This window comes from Corylus avellana, chromosome 3 (genome assembly GCF_965113065.1).
Source record: "Corylus avellana chromosome 3, dhCorAvel1.hap1.2, whole genome shotgun sequence".
NCBI classification, from domain to species: Eukaryota; Viridiplantae; Streptophyta; class Magnoliopsida; order Fagales; family Betulaceae; genus Corylus; species Corylus avellana.
This window is the reverse complement of record NC_142492.1, coordinates 27,963,298-27,984,096: the sequence shown is the minus strand read 5'-3', so window position 1 is coordinate 27,984,096 and position 20,799 is coordinate 27,963,298. Positions and strand designations below refer to the sequence as shown.

Here is a 20,799-nt window from a genome sequence, read left to right as displayed (position 1 = left end):
TTTTTTTTTTTTCAATGAATAAATATGAAAGATTCCCCTCTTAAAAAAAAAAAAAAAAAAGGTTATGTGAGACGGCCCGTTTGGTTGCAAAATGAGCTTTTTTAATGAGCAATGTTAGAAGTAGGATTAGAATTTTCTTAAAGTCCTTTCGAATTTGATGTGTCTTTTAAAATCATCATTGAATTTGAGATGATCATTATTGAATTTTGATTGATTAGTGACTTTTAAAGTCACATCATATCTAAGAAAACACAATGAGGATTGAGTCCTCCTTTTAGCATTACTCGATGAAAAGTTCAATTCTCCATTTTGAAATAATATCCGGGTAGTTTAATGTATTTGAATAGAAAAAAGAAAAAAAAAAAAAATTGGTTCCGTAAATTTGAATTGATTGTGAGTGCTCTTAGTCCTTTGGATCGAAGGTGTGACAATGTCAAAATGCAAAACAATATATAATAGTGGTGGAAGACACAAGAAATTTAAGCGGTTAAAGTCTTAAATGTTACATTTATCGTAAAAAAAGACATGAAATTTATTTATTAGAGATAATGAAAACAATTAATTAAAAGAAATATTACCGATACCAATAAATAAGCTACGCGTCATTTTGATATTTTTTTCTTAATAAAAAAAGTTGATATCCCTTAACATTTCTCTATATTTTATACAAATAAAATATGATTTTCGGGAAGGGGTGTCACGGGTGTGTGTGAGATATGTTCACACACATGTCCTTGAAGAGTAAAGACAGCTCAAAGAACCGGATTAGGTCAACCGGGAGATCACATTGCACGTGGACAGTTGTACGGTCCAAACAAAAATATCCATAACTTTGACTTTTAAATTTTGACTTGACTTTCTCAATTTTTCAGTTTCACATTCAAGGAGATTCCCTTCATATTGTGAATGAAATAAATTGTATCCATCAAGATTTTATAAAATTCACTTTGACTTGTTCAAGCGATTTGAGGAGAAAATGAAAAACTAGGGTTCATGTGATTGGTTTTCATGCTTATTTGTGGGAAAAAAAGGAAAAGTCAATTTTGGTAATTTGTGAACCGATGTTGCACTGGCGTGGTTTAAAATGAGGTATGATACAGGCACAACTTAAACCCAACTTTAGCTCAACTTCTAGACTAAATTTCTCTTTCTCTCTCTAGTTTCAGGCTCTCTCTCTCCTCTACATGCAATTTTTTTTTTACACTTAAGAGAAAAATTGGTCTAAAGTTGAGTTTAAGTTGTGTTTTTATCATTTTCCGGTTTAAAATAGAGACGTGTCACTTACGCGAATTAAATATGGCAAAATAGGTGCTAAAATATGTATAATATATTGAAATATTCTCTATTTAAAGGTTGATTATAATCAAACATTGAGATTGTAATCAAATCAAGCCATACTTGTATTTACTCACTACTTTATAAATATTGACCTTTTTATTGTAGATAAATAAAATTAATGAGCACAATGTAGTCCGAAAACATAAGTGTTTAAAACCCGAACCCCCTGTAAATTTTGTGTGTTATTTTTCTCTATATCGCTTTGGCTATTATTTCCATAAATTAGTTTCTCCTCACAAACTTTAATGCGTCATCAAAGCCTCACTGTTATTTCAATAATAGGATATACGATGAGGCCGTTTGATTTTGCGTTAAATTACAAATAAGTAGAAATGATTTAACCCTTGAAAGTTTAAGGCTTTCCCAACAAAATTGACCATTCCCAATGGACACCTTAAAAATACATTTGCTTTAATCCCCCCATTGGCTGCATAGAGCAAACGTTATGCGGCGAAAGTTTTTGCTTAAAACGGTATTAACGACTTAATTAAATATGATCAATTGATTAATATATCCCATTGAATATTATTAACACTCTGACTAGTAATCGTTAATTTCTTTTTTAATTATTATGATGAAATATATACCCACGTGGGAGCGTTCGAATTTTCTTTTGGAAAATTTTAAAAAAAGTCAAAGTCAAATTTTGAAAGTCAAAGGTTTGGATAAGTTGTTGTTGGTCCGCACGACTGTCTTTACTGTTAATGCGTTCTGTTCCCAGGTTGACGTTGGGCAGTTGTCATGTACATTCCGTATTTTCAGGGGGCAGGTTTGAACACTCTGACCCCTGAAAAACTGAAAATTCATGAATACATTCTTTAATATTGTTGAACAACATGACAAAAAAATGAGTCTAGTTTTCTATGGTGAGAAAAGCTATTTCTTAATTTGTTTTGGAAGGGTTTTATTATTATTTAATTTTAGAAGAAACTTCACTTTAAGACCTTTGAACTATCACGCGTTTTGAGAATATCTCTTTCAAATTTTCAAAACTCTCAATTTCAAATCCTAAACTTTCAATTTAGAGTCGTGCTATCCGGCTCCCCACAGTTAGCCCAACGTCTACCAACGCTGATGTGGCGACTTAAAAAAAAATTTAGGTCAGATTTTTTTTTTCTCTCTTCCCCATCATTCCCGCCTCCCCCTTCCATTTCTATCTTTCCCCCCAAACCAAAATCCCTAAAATTTCCCCTCTCCCTCCCTCGCTCCCTAAAACCAAAACCACTGCTCTCCCTCTCTCTCTCACACTTTGGCGATGGCCAAGAAGAACTAGCAACCAGAAAATCCCTTCGGCAAAGATGAGCTCATCCCCCTCCAACCATCATCAACCAATCTCCAGTTTTTTCAGGTAGGCTTTTTGGTGACCAGTAGTTGCTAATACCTCACAACTTATTTTTGGATTCAAAACTAAAACTTAGGGGTGAAAGGTAAATTCTTTAGGGATGATATCACCTTTGGTGCTAATGCCTCAAAACCCGATAGCCTAGCTTCCTGCTTTTTAGTGACCGAAACCCTATATTGTCCAGCTTCCTGCTTTTTAGTGACTGAAACCCTATATCAGTTCATATGGTTGGCTCTTCGTTACTGAAATTTGGGAATTTTGACCGATGTAGCTCGTCGCCAAAGATATGGGTGGCTCGCCTTCGTGGTCTCTAGAGGCCAGCCATCGGTGAGGGGAGAGGGAAGAGGAAAGAGGAGAAAGAGAGAGGGTGAGAAATTTGTGTGAGGAAGAGAGGAAAACAGAGATGAATAGGGAGGAGGCGGCGACAAAATGGGGAAGAGAGAGTTTTCTAACCTAAGATTTTTATATATATATATATATATATATATATTGGCAAAGGCCACATCATATATATATATATATATATATATATATATATATATGATGTGGCCTTTGCCACGTCAAGAGTTGGTAGACACTGGGCTTATTCTGGGAAGCCGAAAAAGATTAACTTTTCAATTTGATGCAATTTATTATTTTTGTCAAATTTAAAACGTTAAAAGTGATAAATGACCTTTATACTCCTAATTTTTTTATAAAATTTTAAATTTACCATTAATTTTCAAATAAAAAAACAAACGAAATCGAAGGGTAATTTGGTATTTTTTGTAATTAACATTAGGGGTTAACGGTTGAATTTGACGGAGGGGGATCAATTGAATCAAATTGAAAGTTTATGGGGTTAAATTGAGAGTTTTTAAAACTTATGGGGTCTTTTCAAAACGTATAGTAGTTCATGGGTTTAAAGTGAAGTCTTTTATTGATTTTAAAAAATATTGTGATGTGATATAAAATTTAAAATTATTTTCTTAATTTTTGTTGTTTCTTAATATTTTATATTTTGAAAATAAAAAACAAGAGCGAACATAACCAAACTGATGCATGATGGATACAAAGAAAAGAAAAAAGATAAATTTTACGTTGAACAGAGTCTCACTCACCAACAATTTATTGCCGAAAACAAGAAAACTCACACTTTAAATCAAAATTTGTTCATTCATCAAATTTCACTATCTTCATTTAGAGTACAAAAGCACACTTAAATAGACCTAGAGCTTGTTTGGGATTGCATTTGAAAAATAGAGTTTTTAAGTCAAAAAGAACTTTTCGGTAAAAGTTTCATTTTTAAGCTTTTGCCAAAAGTGTGTTTTGGTTATTTTTAAGCTTTTTGGACCTTTAAAAGTGATTTTAATTTTTTTTACCAAATAAGTACTTTTTTTTTAAACGGGTTTTTTGAGTATTAAACGCACTTTTAGGCCTCTCAAACGCAATCCCCAGCAGGCCCTTATTGTGTAAATAGACTAGATTATAACCGTAATTTAACTGATTTTGGGTCAGATATATTAAATAGACTAATTATCAAACCCTAATCCTAATTTGAGTTATTTTGAACCAAACCCTTTAATTGAATTACAAAATTAATATTTTTTTGACTCTTGAAATTAAAGAAAACATATAATTAAATACTAATACTTGAAATCCAATTAATTCTTGTATGGTCCGGTGTCCCTACAACCTCAGACCAATATGAATCACATGACCAAATAATAAAAGCATAGGAAAAATTGCCTTTTACTTAATATCTTTTCGAAAGGAGATTTTTGTGTTTGGTGTATTGAAAGGGTAGTTTTTAGTATATGCTTGACTAAAGCGAATTATTCTTTTGAAGTGTGATGTGTAATAGACGAAACAAAACCAATACTATAAAGACTATTCATCACCCAATTATCTTTCTTCTATCCCTTATGGTTGATATGGCGTGGAAATCTAACCAAAAAATATTAATCTCCATCCACTAAATGTTACGAAAACAACGTCATACATATCAACTTTGAAAAGATAAAAATTGAATAATTGGGTGATGTATAACATTATTATTTTATAAATGTAGGTTTTTGGGCCCACTAAAAGCTTAAAATGCCATGGACAGATATAAGAGTAACCAAGTCGCCAAATGTACATGTGTGCAAACGAGAAAACAGTTCCACTCACCCAAAAAAAAAAAAAAACAAACAAACAAATGTTTTCATTACATGTTTGACCCTAAAAGGTGAGATGTGTATAGTAGGTTAAGGGTACGTTTGGATGTGCGTTTGAAAAAAAAATAAAAAAAAAAAAGTATCCATTTGGTAAAAAAAATTGAAAATGTTTTTAAGAGTCAAAAAGCCCAAAAATAACAAAAATACACTTTTGAAAAAATGTTTTTTGATTTAAAAGCTTTATTTTTCAAACATAATTCCAAACATACTCTAAGAATCTTTCGGTACATAAAAAGGTATGAAAGGGCTAACAAACCTCCATCCAATCATGCAAAACAAAGGCAATGCATTTAAAATCATTGAACATCTAATCAAGTCTTTAAATTTATTTCACAAATCAATGATTAGGAAAAATAAAATGGTAAGAATATTCTGAATGGCTTAGTAATTTTACATTTTTAGCTAAAATGGCGAATGAAAAGGTAAAGGCAATGCATTTAAATCATTGAAAATTTAATCCCAAATCGTACGTTCTTGCAAAGAAAACCAAAAGTTTTCCATTTCTATGGAAATTCACCAAAAATAAAAATAAACAAATCTCGTGTATTTACAGATCCAAACAACCCTCTCTCTCTTTCTCTTATACATTACACCCATTCTTTTTTATTATTTTCATTTTTCTCCCAAACATATTCCAAAATGGTAAAGCCAGATGTGATAATAACAGTGTATGCTTTTCTCGATAAGTCTGAAATGCCCTCCTCCGTTGTGTGCATTTAGCTAACCAGTATTTGTTGCCCACTTGCACACGAAGCCGCTTGGTGACCCACTTGCAACCCGGCTTGCGCCTGAGCCGCCGGCCCGTCAGCCTTCTTCGACCGCTTCGGCGACCTGCTCTGAACTGAAGAAACCGGTGAAGATGGCTCGGGAGACGACCGTTTTGAGGTCACTCTCACCGGATCGGGCTCGCCGGAGTTTACCCGGAGCGGGAAGTTGAGCAAGGCTCGGGAGCCGCGCATCCTGTAAGCGGCTCGGTCGTAAGCCAGCGCGGCGTCCTCAGCCGTCTCGAAAGTCCCCAGCCAGACCCGCGCGCCGTTCTTAGCCGGGTCACGAATCTCAGCCGCGAACTTCCCCCAAGGCCGTTGCCTCACACCCCTGTAATGCTTCCCCTTCGCCGGAACCACCGCTGGTGCCGCCTCGTTGCGCTCCGGAGAAACCTCCGGCAACCTATTCACCACCGGAGGTAAACTTTCGCGCTCCGATTTCACCGCGGTGAAGAATTCGGGCTCGGATTTCACGGCAGTAGCTGAAAACCCGAAATTGTAACTCCCAGTGGATCCCGGAGCGAGTGATGGGACCCATCCGACGTTGACGGCATCTCGGAGCACGCCGTAGAGCACCATGTCCTCCGAATCGTTCTCCTTCAACGGCAATTCGCCCCAGGTGTCGGTGAGGCAAGGATCCAAGCTGCCGAAACTGGAGCTCCGGCAGAACATCGGGTTACCACCACAACCCGCTACTGGAAAGCCGAGTCGACTCTCCGATTCCCCAAGCAAATGCCTTGTAATGGATTCCAGAAGGGCTAAATCGGACTCTGTTGTACTCTGCCCGTACATTCTTGTATAAGATATTTGGAATTTGGGTTTCGGATTGGAGTAGAAGAAAGATTTATCGGGAGTGTTGTGTTGTTGAAGATTTTCTTTGAGGATTTGGGAAGTGGAAGGTATTTTATAGTGGAAGAGGTTCATGCACTTGGCGATAAGATCGATTTTTGCTTCTTTTTTTTTTTTTTTTAATTAGTTTATTTAGATTTGCATTTTAATAATATAAAAAATGTGGTGGTGCAGATTTTCCTTGTGATTCAGAGTTTCTTTGAAGGTTCGAGTTGAGCAAGTGGGAAACCGCATTAAACACGTGATTTTATTGTTTATTGTGGAATTTTTTTATGAATGGGAATGGATATGACGTCACGGATCTTACCGCAGCCAAATTGTTGCTTGTCGGTTTGTCTACTCCTCATCAACTTGTCCCGCGATTAATCGCCAACTTGGTTTTTATATTCTCAAGGATAAAGTCTATTTCAACACTTCCATAATAATTTATTTTTTAAATTATTAATTGCGATAATTTATTCATAAATTATTAAAACAATGAGAATGTACCTTTAATTTTAATAAAATGATAAAATTGCTCTTACTAAAATAATTTTATTGAAAATTTTATGAGGATAATCTCGTCATTTTGTTAAAAGTAATTGCTGGTGGATTCCAGAACCCTTGGAGTTAACGTGTACATTGTCATTGTTTTAGTAATTTTGGAGGTAAATTGTCGTAATTAATAGTTTGAGGGGTAGATTGTCATTATGGTAGTAGTTTGAGGGGGTTAAGTAGACTTTACTTTTTTTTTTTTTTTTTTTAAAAAAAAAAGTAAATAAAACTGTTTAAATTTAACTTACACAATAGATTGATTCTTGTAATTTCTACAAGTATAGACGCATAAAAAGAGCTTCATTCTAACTTGAGTTTGATTTATTGGTTAATTAATTGCAATTTTTTTGTTTGTTTTCATTACAAAATGATCAATGATGACAAATAAAAATTGAATATTTCTTAAGACTTGAGTGTCCCAAACATAAACAAATGATAAAAATCGGATCCTTAACTTTATTCCATGATTTCAAAGATACAATTTTGAAAAAGTAATTGAAAGTTTTGTTTGTTTTTTTAAATAAAATAATGGAATAAAAAGAAATTAGGTGGCCGAGGAATGGGTGGATGGGGGGCGAGGAAAAGGACTTGTAATTCCATATTTTCTTAGTCATCATGGATACATCGATTGTGGACATGAACGAATGCAATGGCAATTTTGTTTGGATAAGTGTCCAACAAAGTCAAGAGGCCAATGAGAGATGTCCCACGTTGTTCAATTTCCACACTCAACCTTTTACGTGCCTTCAAGGAAGGTCTCTCACTCACACTCGTAGCTCTTGTGTCACCTTTTGGGAGATAGAGATTTTTCTCATTTTTTTTCTTTTTTTTCCTTGTTCTAGCAAGTGAGCGGAATGCTCGGGGCCAACGGATTGCCACGTGGCAGTTCATTGGTTTGGCGGATAAAATGGTGACAGAGGTACTAAATTGGTATTCACCCATAAGTTAGGTACTATCTGTGATACGAATTGAGAAAAAAAAAAAAAAAAAAAAACATAAAAATCTAAGTACTAAAAAAGTAATTAACCATAAAATTAATCGACTCAAACCAATAGTTTATTATATACGAAAATAATTAAAATTTATGATTACGTAAGTGTTTATATATTAAAAACTAGTTAGGAATTAGATCTTGTAATTTCAAATCATACTGACTATACATTAAAAGAAAAAGAATAAAGATGCAGGTTCAAATAAGAACAAAAAGAATTTAGAATATTGGATCATTATGTGATGCCTCAAAATACCGACCATTAAGTAAAAGATTTATTAAAAACAACCGCTTGTTTTGAATCGATAAGCTCCCCATTATTCTTAAAGAGTTTTAATCATAACTATCAAACGTTAGCTGGGGGACAACTGAATGTTCGAGCCCAACCTTAGTGTGAACGTTCGCACAAGGATCACATTGAACATTCGTTAACAAAATTGTAAATCATTGGGTATTGACCGAATATGCAACCTAAAACCTTAGAACCATTGTATAATAGTATATTGAACGTTTGCACATTAGTACCGAAAGTTTGGTGACAGTCTAGAAAGCAATTTTAACCTATTCTTCACATTTTTAGGTTAATGCACGCTCCTCCCACTATAAATACCCCCTCATTCTTGTGCCAAAATCCACCCTTACACCAGAAACCCAAATCCTAGAGTGAGAAGAGATTTTTGAAAGAGAATGAGAAGGCTTTTGAGTGGTTTGCCTTCTTCAAGGTAAGCTCTTCTGGATTTACTTGGTTTTCATGTTATACTTATGATTTTCATGCTCTTTACAAGTCTTAAAATACCATGATGAGTTTTTGTTATCATGCTCTTTAAGAAGAGAAAATTATTTTTCAAACGTTTGAAAAACACCTAGTGCTGGCTTAGATTTGCATGCTATTATGGTTGTTATGTTTACATGTACTAATTAAGAGCCTAAGATGAGAATTGTTACGTGATGATTTGGAGAAAGGAGCCTTGCATGCATTCTGTCCACTGATTGAATGTTCACTGCATTATGACTGAACATTTGCCCTCGAGCCCGAACATTCGGCCATAGGCCAGAACACTTGAACAACGTCCAGAATGGGTGAAAATAGGGTTTTTGTGACCTTAAGCTAGTTTGCTACTCAATAGGATCCTGTGTGTTTAGAATAGGCACCATAGTACTGCGAATAACGATAATCTATGTTTCGTTATAGTAGGAGTTCGTAATGTTGGGGGAATCAAACGAGCGTATAAGGTAAGTAAATACTTAAGACTGCTTTCCTTAAAAATGTGCAATATATCAGTTGACTGAGCACACATATGTTATGAGCATAATTACTTTTTACGCAACTTAGTAATTGCCTTAATAACTAATTAATAAGATGCATTGTGTAGCATGGTACACCGGTACATGTAGCATAATGGCCATTGTTTTACCATATATACTTGATTTTATAGTAAAATATGTGTCTTTATATAGGCCTTGGATCCAATGATTATTTCGTGACCGGCACAACCATGTTTAATTGGTGGGTAACTACATGACGTACATCATTAATAGCATGGGCCACTCGAAGTAGCTACCTTTAGGGTTCATGCTTAGATGCGTGCCTAATATTAGGGTTTGCCCTTGTAGACTGAGAAATTTGACCTTTTGGCATATCCGAAGTTGGATCTGAGTGTTTGAGGTTAGTAATCACCAAAATACATTGTCATCAAGAATAAATATTTTATTTATAAATTGTACATTTTGATACTCATGCCTTTCGTAAAAATATGGTGGGAGCTCTAACAATTTATGAATGTTAATTTACAAATGCATTGATATCCATTGTTTTACCATGAAATAAATTATGTTTCTTAACTTAAAACATGTTGTTGTGTGAAGTACCGCTATGGGAAAAATGGCTACAAAATTTGGGGTGCATACATACTAGTATATGAGTTGAACCTATGGTCCAGGTTTAGTTGATGTTACGTTGCCTTGGATCCAATGGCTCGAAGTGATCGGCACAACCATTGTACCGATGGTGGTCATGCCCTTCAGCACCGCTACTTGTGTGGATTACTCGAGGTAGCTAGCCATTGTACTTGACTGGAGCACCGGTGGGCACCAATGTTATATCATATGTCTAAGGGAAGGGCAAACATCGTGAAAGGGTGAAGTATACAGATATGTCATGTAGAAAACAATTATGGATTGTGAATTTAATTATAATTATTATATTGTATACTGCACTAGCATAATTTTCTATCTTAAATTGCAAATGAAATCATGCCTAAACTGAGTTATAAATGTACTATTTTACCCTGCTTGTATAATTACATAGACAACAATTACCAATACAATTTATTCAAATCGCATAACATTTCTAAAATGTCCCTCCTTTAAATTTATTTTTAACTAAACCTGTCTCACTGGATGGATTACGTTTCATTGACGATTTACTTACTAATTTATGAACTTGCGCAATTACTTTTTCACCATGTTTTATAGTTTAGCAGTGGCTAGTGCAAAGTTGCAAATTATAGTTCTTTTTGCAAAACTTAGTCATGGAGTAAGGCCTTGTAGAGGGAGTGATTGATGCATTTTCAATGTTGTATTCTTGTGTGCATGGTTGATGTTTAGATGTTTATGATTTTCCCTTTGGAGGATATGGTTTGTAATTTGAATAAGAGATACTACTAAGGTGATAGCATTATGACCTCAATTATGGTACACAACCATTTTGAAAAGAAAAAAAAAAAGAAAAAAAAAAGTACACACAAAAACATAATCATGGTGCATCCCTCCTAAAAAGTTAGCCAATGTGAGACTGAAACTAGAATTTTAGGTATTGGTTGGTGTTTTGGGGATGAAAGAAACGCTATTTTGGAGATTAAAAATTAAATTTTGAAGGGTCTATTAAAGTATTGTAAAAACTTTTGTGTGCCGAACACGTTGAGGCTAGGGGTAGTTCCACTTCTACCAATGCCTAATAGGCCTCTCTTGTATTTATATAGTAAAGACTCAGGAAAACATTAGTCATATTTACGTTATTAGCACAAAATATCTAAATTAATTTGGAACTTATTTAGAATCACTTGTAAAACATAGTTTTAGCTACTAAGTTAGTAATGTGAGACTTAACACTCAGAAGTATTTTTGTAAACCACCAAATCTATTTGAATTACTCCCAATATGATACTGAAGTTTTATAATTTCTTAACCTTAAACCCTTGCCGTCATTGTTAGCGCGCTACATCATATAGTGCTCTAGTATCACATGCCTTTATTAGTTGGCTCTGAGACAATTTATAAAGCGGTAACCATTTTTGCTCTATCATCATCAAATGACTAACCAATTAAATTTTTTTTTTAAAATTATTTATAAAGCTCAATTTTATATAATATGTAAGCATTATGTGACTTAACATTCCTAACCCTTTTTATAAATTATGTACACTACTATCTCCCTATACCAGACTTGAGTATTATGATTGATGAATCGTACAATCCCAAGTCCCAACAATAGAAGAAATTTCAATGCCAAATTCAGACCCGGATCTTTTTAATTTTTTTTTTGTCTTGGATACCATCCAATGGTCTGATACAGGGCACATCCTACGAGAAACAAAATGACATGTCAAAGCAGTCAGAACATTTGAAGTTGACCAAGAGTCCAAGACCATGTTGGTCGTATATAACTTTGACCGTAGAAAATTCTCCCTTTCTATTATTAGAAACCAAAATGTATTAAATGGCCACCACGTGCCAACCAACCCCCCTCGTGCGCAGCACCGCAATGTTTGAGTCACCTCTCTTACTAAAAGACATAATAAATAAATAAATAAAATAAGGGCCCACAGGCCCACAGGCTCACACCAACTTGCATACAGCTTTTGAAGAGAAAATCAAAACGTGCTTATATATATTTTTTAATATTATCTTTTTATATATTTTATTGGTGTTTGAAGTTGAATGGAATTCCAATCAAATTAATTAGGTTTACTTTTGAATATTATTTTTAGTTTGTTAATTTGTTAAATAAAGATTAGATTTAGTATTTGTATAAACCATCTATATATGTTCTTTGTCGTCAATGGTTTAATCTAAAAGATTATGTTCCTCTTTCAACTATCATTGATCAAACTTGGAGATTTTGAAGACCATCTTAGCAAATTAATTACTTAAAAAAATTCTAAAAGCATGACATGAGAGCTAATGTCGGCCTTAAATTATTGCTACTTTCCGCTATAAAAATTGGATTTTCAAATTTATCAATGATGACAACTAATATAATTAATAATGGTCTACTTTGGAATAATCTTATCCAATACGTCACCAACCCATTAGAGCTCCATCCGACCTCAGCACATTAATAGGCTACATAAAGGAAAAAGAAGGATCATTTGAGAGGTGTACAATACATTAGTTTGATCTTTTCTTTCCAAAATTTATTCCTTCTAAGTTGGGTGATTAACTTAAGCATTGGAATGATACCTTGCCGACACATCCAACATGGTCCTTTGTGCTTGATTTTCATTCTCTATTTGTGGGAATCGTCCTTGTTAGTACCCTATTGTTAGTCGGGTCAAGTCAGGTCCTCAAATAAGCAAAACCCTAACTTAGAGTATAAACCTAAGATTTTAATATTCTTTCCTATTTACCCTTTGAACGGCATGTGTATCATTCGAATGGTGGATCATTGGAACGGTAGTTCAAATGAGCCTCGTAAGAATGGTATTTGAATGAGAGTTCAAATGAAACTCACCACCAAAGTCTTGTTAGAATGGGATTTCGAACGAAGTCATTCTTCATCATCTTATTCGAACCACCCCTTACACAAACTTCATTTTTCTTTTGGTTTTCATTCCTCCAATGCTCCAAAACCCTAAAATTACTTCATTTACTTAACTAATAATGTTCTAACGGTCTGTGTCTTGTTCAAACGATGGATTCAAATCATTTAAGACATCTCGTCCTACTATGTGGCACGTTCAAATAGTGTTCAAATGACTTTCCTCTTCTTAATGAGCCTTGTTCACATTCGAATCAGATTGTTTGAACTCAACACCTGCTTCGGAAACTTCCAAATAGTGTTCAAATGACTTTCCCCTTCCTAATGAGGCTTGTTCAAATTCGAATCAGATTGTTTGAACTCGACACTTGCTTCGGAAACTTCGAAAGCATTTTAAACCTCATTTTTCATATATTCCAACAACAATTTGTCTAATCCTTCTTCAATTAACCCGACTCATTTCCTTGCTTTAATCATGTTCTCGCAACTTATTAAAATCTTCTTAGTTTTATTTATAATTGCCACATGCCTGAGGCAGGGCGTTACATAGCTCTCTTCTGTTCGTTTTCTAAATTCTCTACACCGTTAAAGGTACAATCACACGCCCACAAAATTCAGAACAAGCCCTAGACCTCTAAGCAGCAATAATCAAACGAACAAATTCAGAAAACATTTGTTTTTACCTTCTTTTTTTTTTTTTTTTAAAAAAATAATAATAGTAATAAAAAATCTTTTTGAATGAACTGATTTGGTTAAAAAAAAAAAAAAAAAAAAAAAATCACTTCATAGACTGATGCAAGACAAATAGAATGGATCGCATAAAACTAATTCGTTTCCAAATTACCTCAGGAACAGACTCAAAAGGGAAGTGAGGGTTTGAAGATGCCTAATAACATTGGGGATTATAAACTGTTAACATTTCAACCACAGTCGAGCAGCTTAAAGGAGCTTAAACAGATGCACACCCATCTTTCTTCGAAATGGCAATAACATTGAAGTTGAGTGACTCAGGATTCTTGTGGATCATACCCTGTATCACTTTAGCTGCATCCTGTTATGAATCAAAAAAGAATGCTCTCAGACACAACTTAAAAAACATACTATATGCTTGCATGTCCATATGCTAAAGTTATGAAGACGGAGTTTGGCTTACGTCCAATGAAAAAATCATTGCAGATACGCACAATCTTCACTGTCAATTTTTGCACAGGAGATCTCCGGTGATTTTTTCAATAGAGGTAAGCCAAACTCATGAAGATGAAGGGCTGCAAATTGAGTGTTGACTCAAAATGGAGGAGGCAGAAGCCCCACTCCCCACCGCTAAGTTAAAATGTCTGGTCAGGTTCAGCCAGCTTTCACAAAGCAACTCCCTTGAGTTATAACCAACCAGAAGGGCAGACAGTATTTCTTCGCCTTTAAAATCCGAAATACTGCCTCTATAAATACAGCCTTCTATTTCTTTAGACTTGTCATGTTTTTTGTTTTGTTTTTTTAATATTTGATTTTAGGTAAAAAAAAAAAGATATTCACAGGCGTGCATGGGTTGAATCCATTGCTTGCTCTTCATTTCATTTACAAACTGAAACATTTATCTTCCACTCTTTTTCTTGGAGACCAAATAGAGTTCAAAACAAAGCTTCAGCGGGCTAATTATAGTCATTGCGATACGTACCTGCAATAAACTGCTTGGTGAGGATGGACCATGAGATATGGGTCCAAACTTTCTTCCATCGAGCTCATAAAGTTCCCCTACATCATTCATCAAAAGAATATAAAAAAATTCAGAAACATTCAAATAAAAGTATAAAGCATTTTTTTTTCTTTTTCCCTTTGATGAGAGAGAGAGAGAGAGAGAGAGAGAGAGAGAGAGAGAGCCATTGGAGAAAAGTACCATCCACACATGCAAAGCAGATGAAATGAGTGTCCACATTATCTGAAGCCTGTTAAGAAATTTTGGCAAGAGATGAGAAGCACAAACTACCTGAACAATATATATATGGCGGATGAGAAGAATAAGCACATTACTTCTTTACCAATTGTTGATTTTCCTACTTTAAGACTCAATCTAGGCTTCGATCTAGAGCTTGGAGCCCTCCTATAACCATCGTCCTGCTATCTGGCATGCCTCATCCAGCATAATATTCCATATTCAATGTGATACTTTATTCAGACAAGGAAACCAAATCCTCCTGTTCCTACCCTACCATACTCCAAGTCTCAATTCCCAGCACACCCAAAATTCCTGGCTATTTCCTGAGGGTTGTCTCCTTAATATGGCGGCAAAAATAAAAATAAAATAAATAAATAAAAAGAAAAGGACCATGAAACATCAAAAGACCACCTCTCCCTTGCTAGAGAGATAGAAAGAGAAAGACACGAAGACATTTATTATGCATGTGACCCATTTCAAGAGCTTAATCGTTCTCTCCTTTTGAGTGTCATTTGGCTGGCTAGAAGAGGGTGTACTTACCTAAAGGAGGTAGGATCTTTTTCATCAAGAACACCCTTTTCAATTTACCTACATATTTCATGTCTCTTTTTCCCCTACTTGTTGGTGTTATCAATCATATAGAGAAGTACAATGGGATTTCTTAAGGGGTGAACTTGGTGAAGAGTAAGTTGGTATAAGGTTTTTTCTCCGATCTCTAAGAGAGGTTTAGGAGTTTGAAACTTGCTTTTGTTCAATTGTGTTCTTTTGGAGAAATGGCTATGGTGCTATTTACATGAGAGAGAGCCCTTGTGAAGAGTTGTAGAGACTTCTAAATATGGAAGCTTATGGGGTTGGTTGTGTTCAAATGAGGTTTATGATGGGGTGGGGTTATGGAAAAATATTAGGAGGGGTTGGGGATGTTCTCCAGTCACACTAGATTTGAAGTGGGTGATAGCTCCAAGATTAGATTCTGGCATGACATGTGGTATAAGGATAAGACCCTTAATCCCAGATTTGTACACTATCGCTCATGTTAAGGATGATTTTATGGCAAGATTAATACTACACACTCCCACTCCCTTACACCCATAAGTGGCTTTTAAAACCACCATTAAATTTAGAATAGATCTTTATTAGATTTTAATCCAATGGTGATTTTAAAAGCCACCAATGGGTGTGAAGAAGTGGGTGTAAGAAAGTATTACTCCTATGGCAAACCACTTGGAGTTGTCTAATGACTCTTATCCATGGAATGTAAGCTTTATTAGAGCGACGCATGATTGATAGGTGGATGACTTTAAAAATAGTAAGAAAAATGCCCAATCACAGTGGCTGGGTAACCAAGCCACAACCATGACTAAGTTATCCAGACTTCGTGGCTAGGCACAACTGCACAACCTAGTCACAGCCATGGCTAGGCACAACAGCCACTGCAGTTGGGTTGCACCCAGCCACTATTGTCGTTGGGTTTCCTAGCTGCGACCATGGCTGGGTCGCCCAGTTGCAGCCATGGATGGCTTGCCCAGCTGCCGCGGCTGGGTCATACCCAAACTCATCAGCGGCTAGGTTCCCAAGCCACTACCATGGTTGGGTCATTGCAGCCATGGTGTGTTTCCCGGCTACAGTTGGGTCACTCAACCACTAGTCGCAGCCCTGACAAGGTCGCCCCGCCACGGCAATGGTTGGGTCGACCATGCCTGGGTCATGACCTAACTTTTTTTTTTTTCTTTCTTTCTTATTGTTTTTTTTTTAAAAAAAAAAATTATATGAGGGGTATAATTTTATTTTCATACCATTTCTTTTTTATTTAACAAAAAAAAAAAAATGTAGGAATGTCTCGGACTTAAAATGATTGTAAACTTAAAAGTCTTAAATTTGCAAAATTTTAAACTATGGTCTAAAATTCAAATTCGGGTAAAGTACGAGGATTCCATAATATTTTAAAAATAGTAAGAAGAGATTCAGTAAATTTTCCTTTTTTGTTTTGGATCTTTATGTTTTGAAAAATTGTTTTCAATATTACATCCAAACGCTTATCTGTTTTTACTTCCGAGAACACTTTCAAAACAGGTTTTCAGATGTGGACCCTAGAGAACACTTTTCAATTTTCAAACAATAAAAATACTTTTAGAAACCCAAAACAGAAAACACTTTTCAAAAACTCATCCAAACATACTCTTGTTTGCTTCATCCAATGGTTCACTAAATTTTCATCTATCTTTTTAAAGCATTCTTTGTTTATAAAGAAATATGGCCTTCCTATATGGCTATATCAATCTACAAAAGTACGTCTCTACCTTCAACTCACTAGTCCAGTATCCAAAAGCTAGGATTCCTTTTTTAATACGTTTCTTGTCCCCAAAGGGAAGAGGAAGGGGAAAGTTAGAACCAGTAACTTCCACTTCATGAAGCATGACTCCTAGCCGATTGAGCTACCCCTCGGGATTCGAAAGCTAGGAAACCTTACCATCAAAAGATAGCAAATTGTATCAGGACATATGACTCCCTTATATCTTAATGGAAATATTTAAAGCCCTTACGACCAAATGTTAGGGATCGATAAAGAAGTACAAAACTTCATGATCGGGTCAAATTGATCATATAAACTAATCAAGAAGCATAAATGTAGTGGTTCAAAGTATAAAAGGTAGATATAAATTACCACGTCCACATTTAAATCCTCATAGGATCTAGAGTATTGCATCATTGTTTGTGTAAATAGCAATTGTTAATAATAATTTACCTCTGTTTCACCAGCAGTAGCTGCAACAGAATGAGCAACTTCCATTTCTCTGTCATTCTCAAGAAATGCTGCACGCTACACAAGTACATGAAAATAATAAAAATCAAAAGTGAAGAGAAAACTGGTCAGGTTTATCATCAGATAATCCGACTGAGGTGGGAGAGAGAGAGAGAGAGAGAGAGAATAAAACCTCCAATGGATCCATTGTTGCAGTGGTTTTGAAAAATCTATCCAAGAATGATCCCTCAACTGAAAGACAGAACAATTTCAATTAAAAGTAGAAGAACCCATTAAAAGACAGAACAATGTTGATCACAACTCTTGGCTTTCACAAAAGCATGCATCCAAAAAAAAAAAAAAAAAAAAAAGTAAGCATGATCGCACAACACAGGTTGGCAAGGTTTAGGACTCTGCAGTTGGATCCCATGCCTTTCTGTAGACTATAGCTACACACACATTTGCAATCAACTACAACATTTTTCTATATTTTTCTTTCATTTTTTGCTTTATTTTGGATAATGAATCACTAGCACTTTCAGGATGCTGTTTGTTTTCCCTATTTATTTCACCTATTTTATTGGTTCAAGGGAGATGCTCAAACTGTATGAGAATACTAAATGCATAGCTGTTACTTTGGAGAACCCCTTTTTTCCCTAAAGGATTTTACAGTTAATTTTTACAGGGGAAGAAAATTAGAGTTAGGAAAATTTGAAAATTACAGATACAATAAAGAAAAAGGAAGAAAGGTTTTCTTGAAAATTTTGCATCATTTTATACAATTTAGGGTCCTTTATTATATCTGTGATGCATAATAATTCAGTCAATGTTTTAACACCCTAGGATAGGAAAATATATATTTCCATGTACATATGTAACCAAGACTCTGAAAATATAATTTGGCAAACTTACGAAGCTTGATCTCTGAAGTGATGTTCCCAACAGCATGAAGAAGTCCAATTGTTCCACAAGCGTTGCCCACAGTTTGTTTCATAAAATAAACTCTACTGCTACTTTCCTGCAGCCAGAATGGTATGAAACAATCAAATTCAGGGTACAACTGAAAATGAACGTACAAATATATTATGTTTGAAGCATTAGAAACATGAATTCAACAATACAATTTTCTGATTGGTTAATGTCATTTGATGAATGATGACATTCTATAATCAGTACCTATTGTTCTGAGAACAGAGTAAAACCACAGGGGTCAGGTACAGAATGCGCTAATCAATCATAAACAAAAGCCTCAAATTGCGAATTATTTATGAACCACAGATTTGATTGCGTGAAAGCACCTAGAAAAGAAAGAGAATTTACGAAACCAAGAAAACCATGTTCAACAATGGAAGTATTTTACATTTAGCATATGGTCATAATTTCATAGCTCTCACCTTCTTTTCATTTGCCTGCAGAATTCTCTCTTCTTCACTCTGAGGAGAAATTTTTTTTTATCAAAATAAGCAGACAAGTACATTCTTCTTATGCATATCAAGCAAAAGGACAGCCTTATGGTAATTGAATATAGATACCCACAATCTAGAAAAACTAGCAAGAGACAAATAACATAGGAAAACACCTGTGAGGTTAGGGGATAAAGAAACAGGACAGCAAGTACAGGCTTTGGAACCATTTCCAGGAGTTCTAGATCCAAGCCATAAACATCAAAGCACTCTGCTTCATCCTCTTGAAGGCCAAGTCCCCAAAGGAACTGCAAAATAACAAAACAAAAGAATACAACCTAAAATGTCTTTCGCATGAACACATTAATTCTTCTGCTAATAAGAGAACACACATTCTTTCCAAGAAGGACAATGGCATCCTTCACAACAATCACCTTAATGGAAAATCACAAAACAAATGGTGCCATGGCATTTGAGGAAGTAATTGTAAACACGGAGTCCATTTGTATTGTAAAACCATCATATCACCATTATAGTCAAAAGTATTCTTTTTTTATTCTTCAATTGATTTTCTTTTTTCATAACTAAAAATAATAGTTACAATTGTGGTAAACAGCAATCTATTATAAACCAAAGTTTTCTGGTCAGGAATTAAAAAAAATAAAAATCTCGGCAACAGAGAGTACATAGCAAACTCAAACCCCAGTTTTCTGCAAAATTAGTAATCCTCTATATGGTTATTGAACGAACAAAGGAAAAAATTAAAGACTTTCACGTTATCTCTTCAATAAGAAAAATCCAGAACTAACTTCGAATAATGTACCTGGTGAGGTTCATTTAAAATGAACTTCTCCTTCCAAATATATATATATATATATATATATATATATATATATATATATATATATATTAAATTAAATTTTAAAATTTCGTGGTTTCAGTTTGTCTTACTCCCCATCAAGGCATTTTAATTTCCCACGGCGCCAAAAAAAAAACCCAATTAGAAACTTCTACAAATAGCCCATAAACCAGAATAAGGAAAAATTCAAATTTCCGCACCAGGCTCGGAGAAATACCCCAATTCTCCCTTTGGCTCTGGCAGCATCTCAGGAAATAAAAGCAAAATTAAAAAAATTTCACATCATAGACTTCGAAATTAATTCACTTCTCCAACATTTTCATTAACGAAAATAAAAATCTCACTTAAATTAAACCAAATCTTTATTTCTTGGTCAAAACGAGGACGAACATATCTGGTTCAATATACTATTTTCTCATCCTCTCCAATCATTTTCTTTTGTATCCAAACAGAACCCAAAATGAATTTTTTTTTTTTTTGTTGCAAAACTAGGGATTTAGATTGAAGAGTAAGAAAAAAAGGATTAGATGACGAATAGAAATACCTGGTTCATAACTTCAGGGTTAGCTTCAAGAGGAAGCCACCTCTTAGCAGCAGGGCTTTCGTCCGAAGCAGCCATTCCTTTTTGTTTGCTTTCTTTGCTTTCTCTTTCCAAAAAGGATTTTAGATTTGGGAGAGTTTCTAGATTTGAGAATGGCTCTTTCTTGCTTTTATATATAGGTTTTGGGTGGGCTTAAGTTCTTGATGGGCCTTCAGATATCCCAGCTTGAGACAGGCCCATGTAATGATAAGCCCAGCCCATTATTTGTGTTGACTCCTCTTTGCACAAGTTCGAATCACTTCGGAGCTTTGGAACAAATAATGGTAATCTAATTATTATTATTACGATTTTATAATATGATCTAGTTTTTTTTTTTTTTTTTTTAATAGTATTTCAGTTGTATAAATATTCGGAGTGTGATCAATTATGAATAAGAAAAACGTTATATAAACTTTTTTTTTTTTTAAAAGTGCTTATTCTCTAATGTGACAGTTGTCACGTCAGCTTTTCACTACAATGTTTTTTAATTTTCACGTTAGGCAGTAAACATT

At 34.7% G+C, this 20,799-nt stretch overlaps 2 protein-coding genes across 2 annotated transcripts; both read right to left on the bottom strand.

Moving 5' to 3' along the window:
• Positions 1-5,360: 5,360 nt before the first annotated feature.
• LOC132173349 (ethylene-responsive transcription factor 2) lies at positions 5,361-6,545 on the bottom strand. Its single transcript, XM_059584821.2, has one exon. The coding sequence runs from the start codon at positions 6,432-6,434 to the stop codon at positions 5,595-5,597; it is 840 nt and encodes a 279-aa protein (XP_059440804.2). The 5' UTR covers positions 6,435-6,545; the 3' UTR covers positions 5,361-5,594.
• Positions 6,546-13,569: 7,024 nt separating this feature from the next.
• UCH3 (ubiquitin C-terminal hydrolase 3) lies at positions 13,570-20,377 on the bottom strand. Its single transcript, XM_059586972.2, has 9 exons — positions 20,252-20,377; positions 19,025-19,156; positions 18,840-18,878; positions 18,358-18,463; positions 17,639-17,697; positions 17,449-17,523; positions 14,667-14,715; positions 14,448-14,524; positions 13,570-13,826 (listed from the first exon to the last, which is right to left on the bottom strand). The coding sequence occupies exons 1-9, from the start codon at positions 20,324-20,326 to the stop codon at positions 13,725-13,727; spliced, it is 714 nt and encodes a 237-aa protein (XP_059442955.1). The 5' UTR covers positions 20,327-20,377; the 3' UTR covers positions 13,570-13,724.
• Positions 20,378-20,799: the final 422 nt, after the last annotated feature.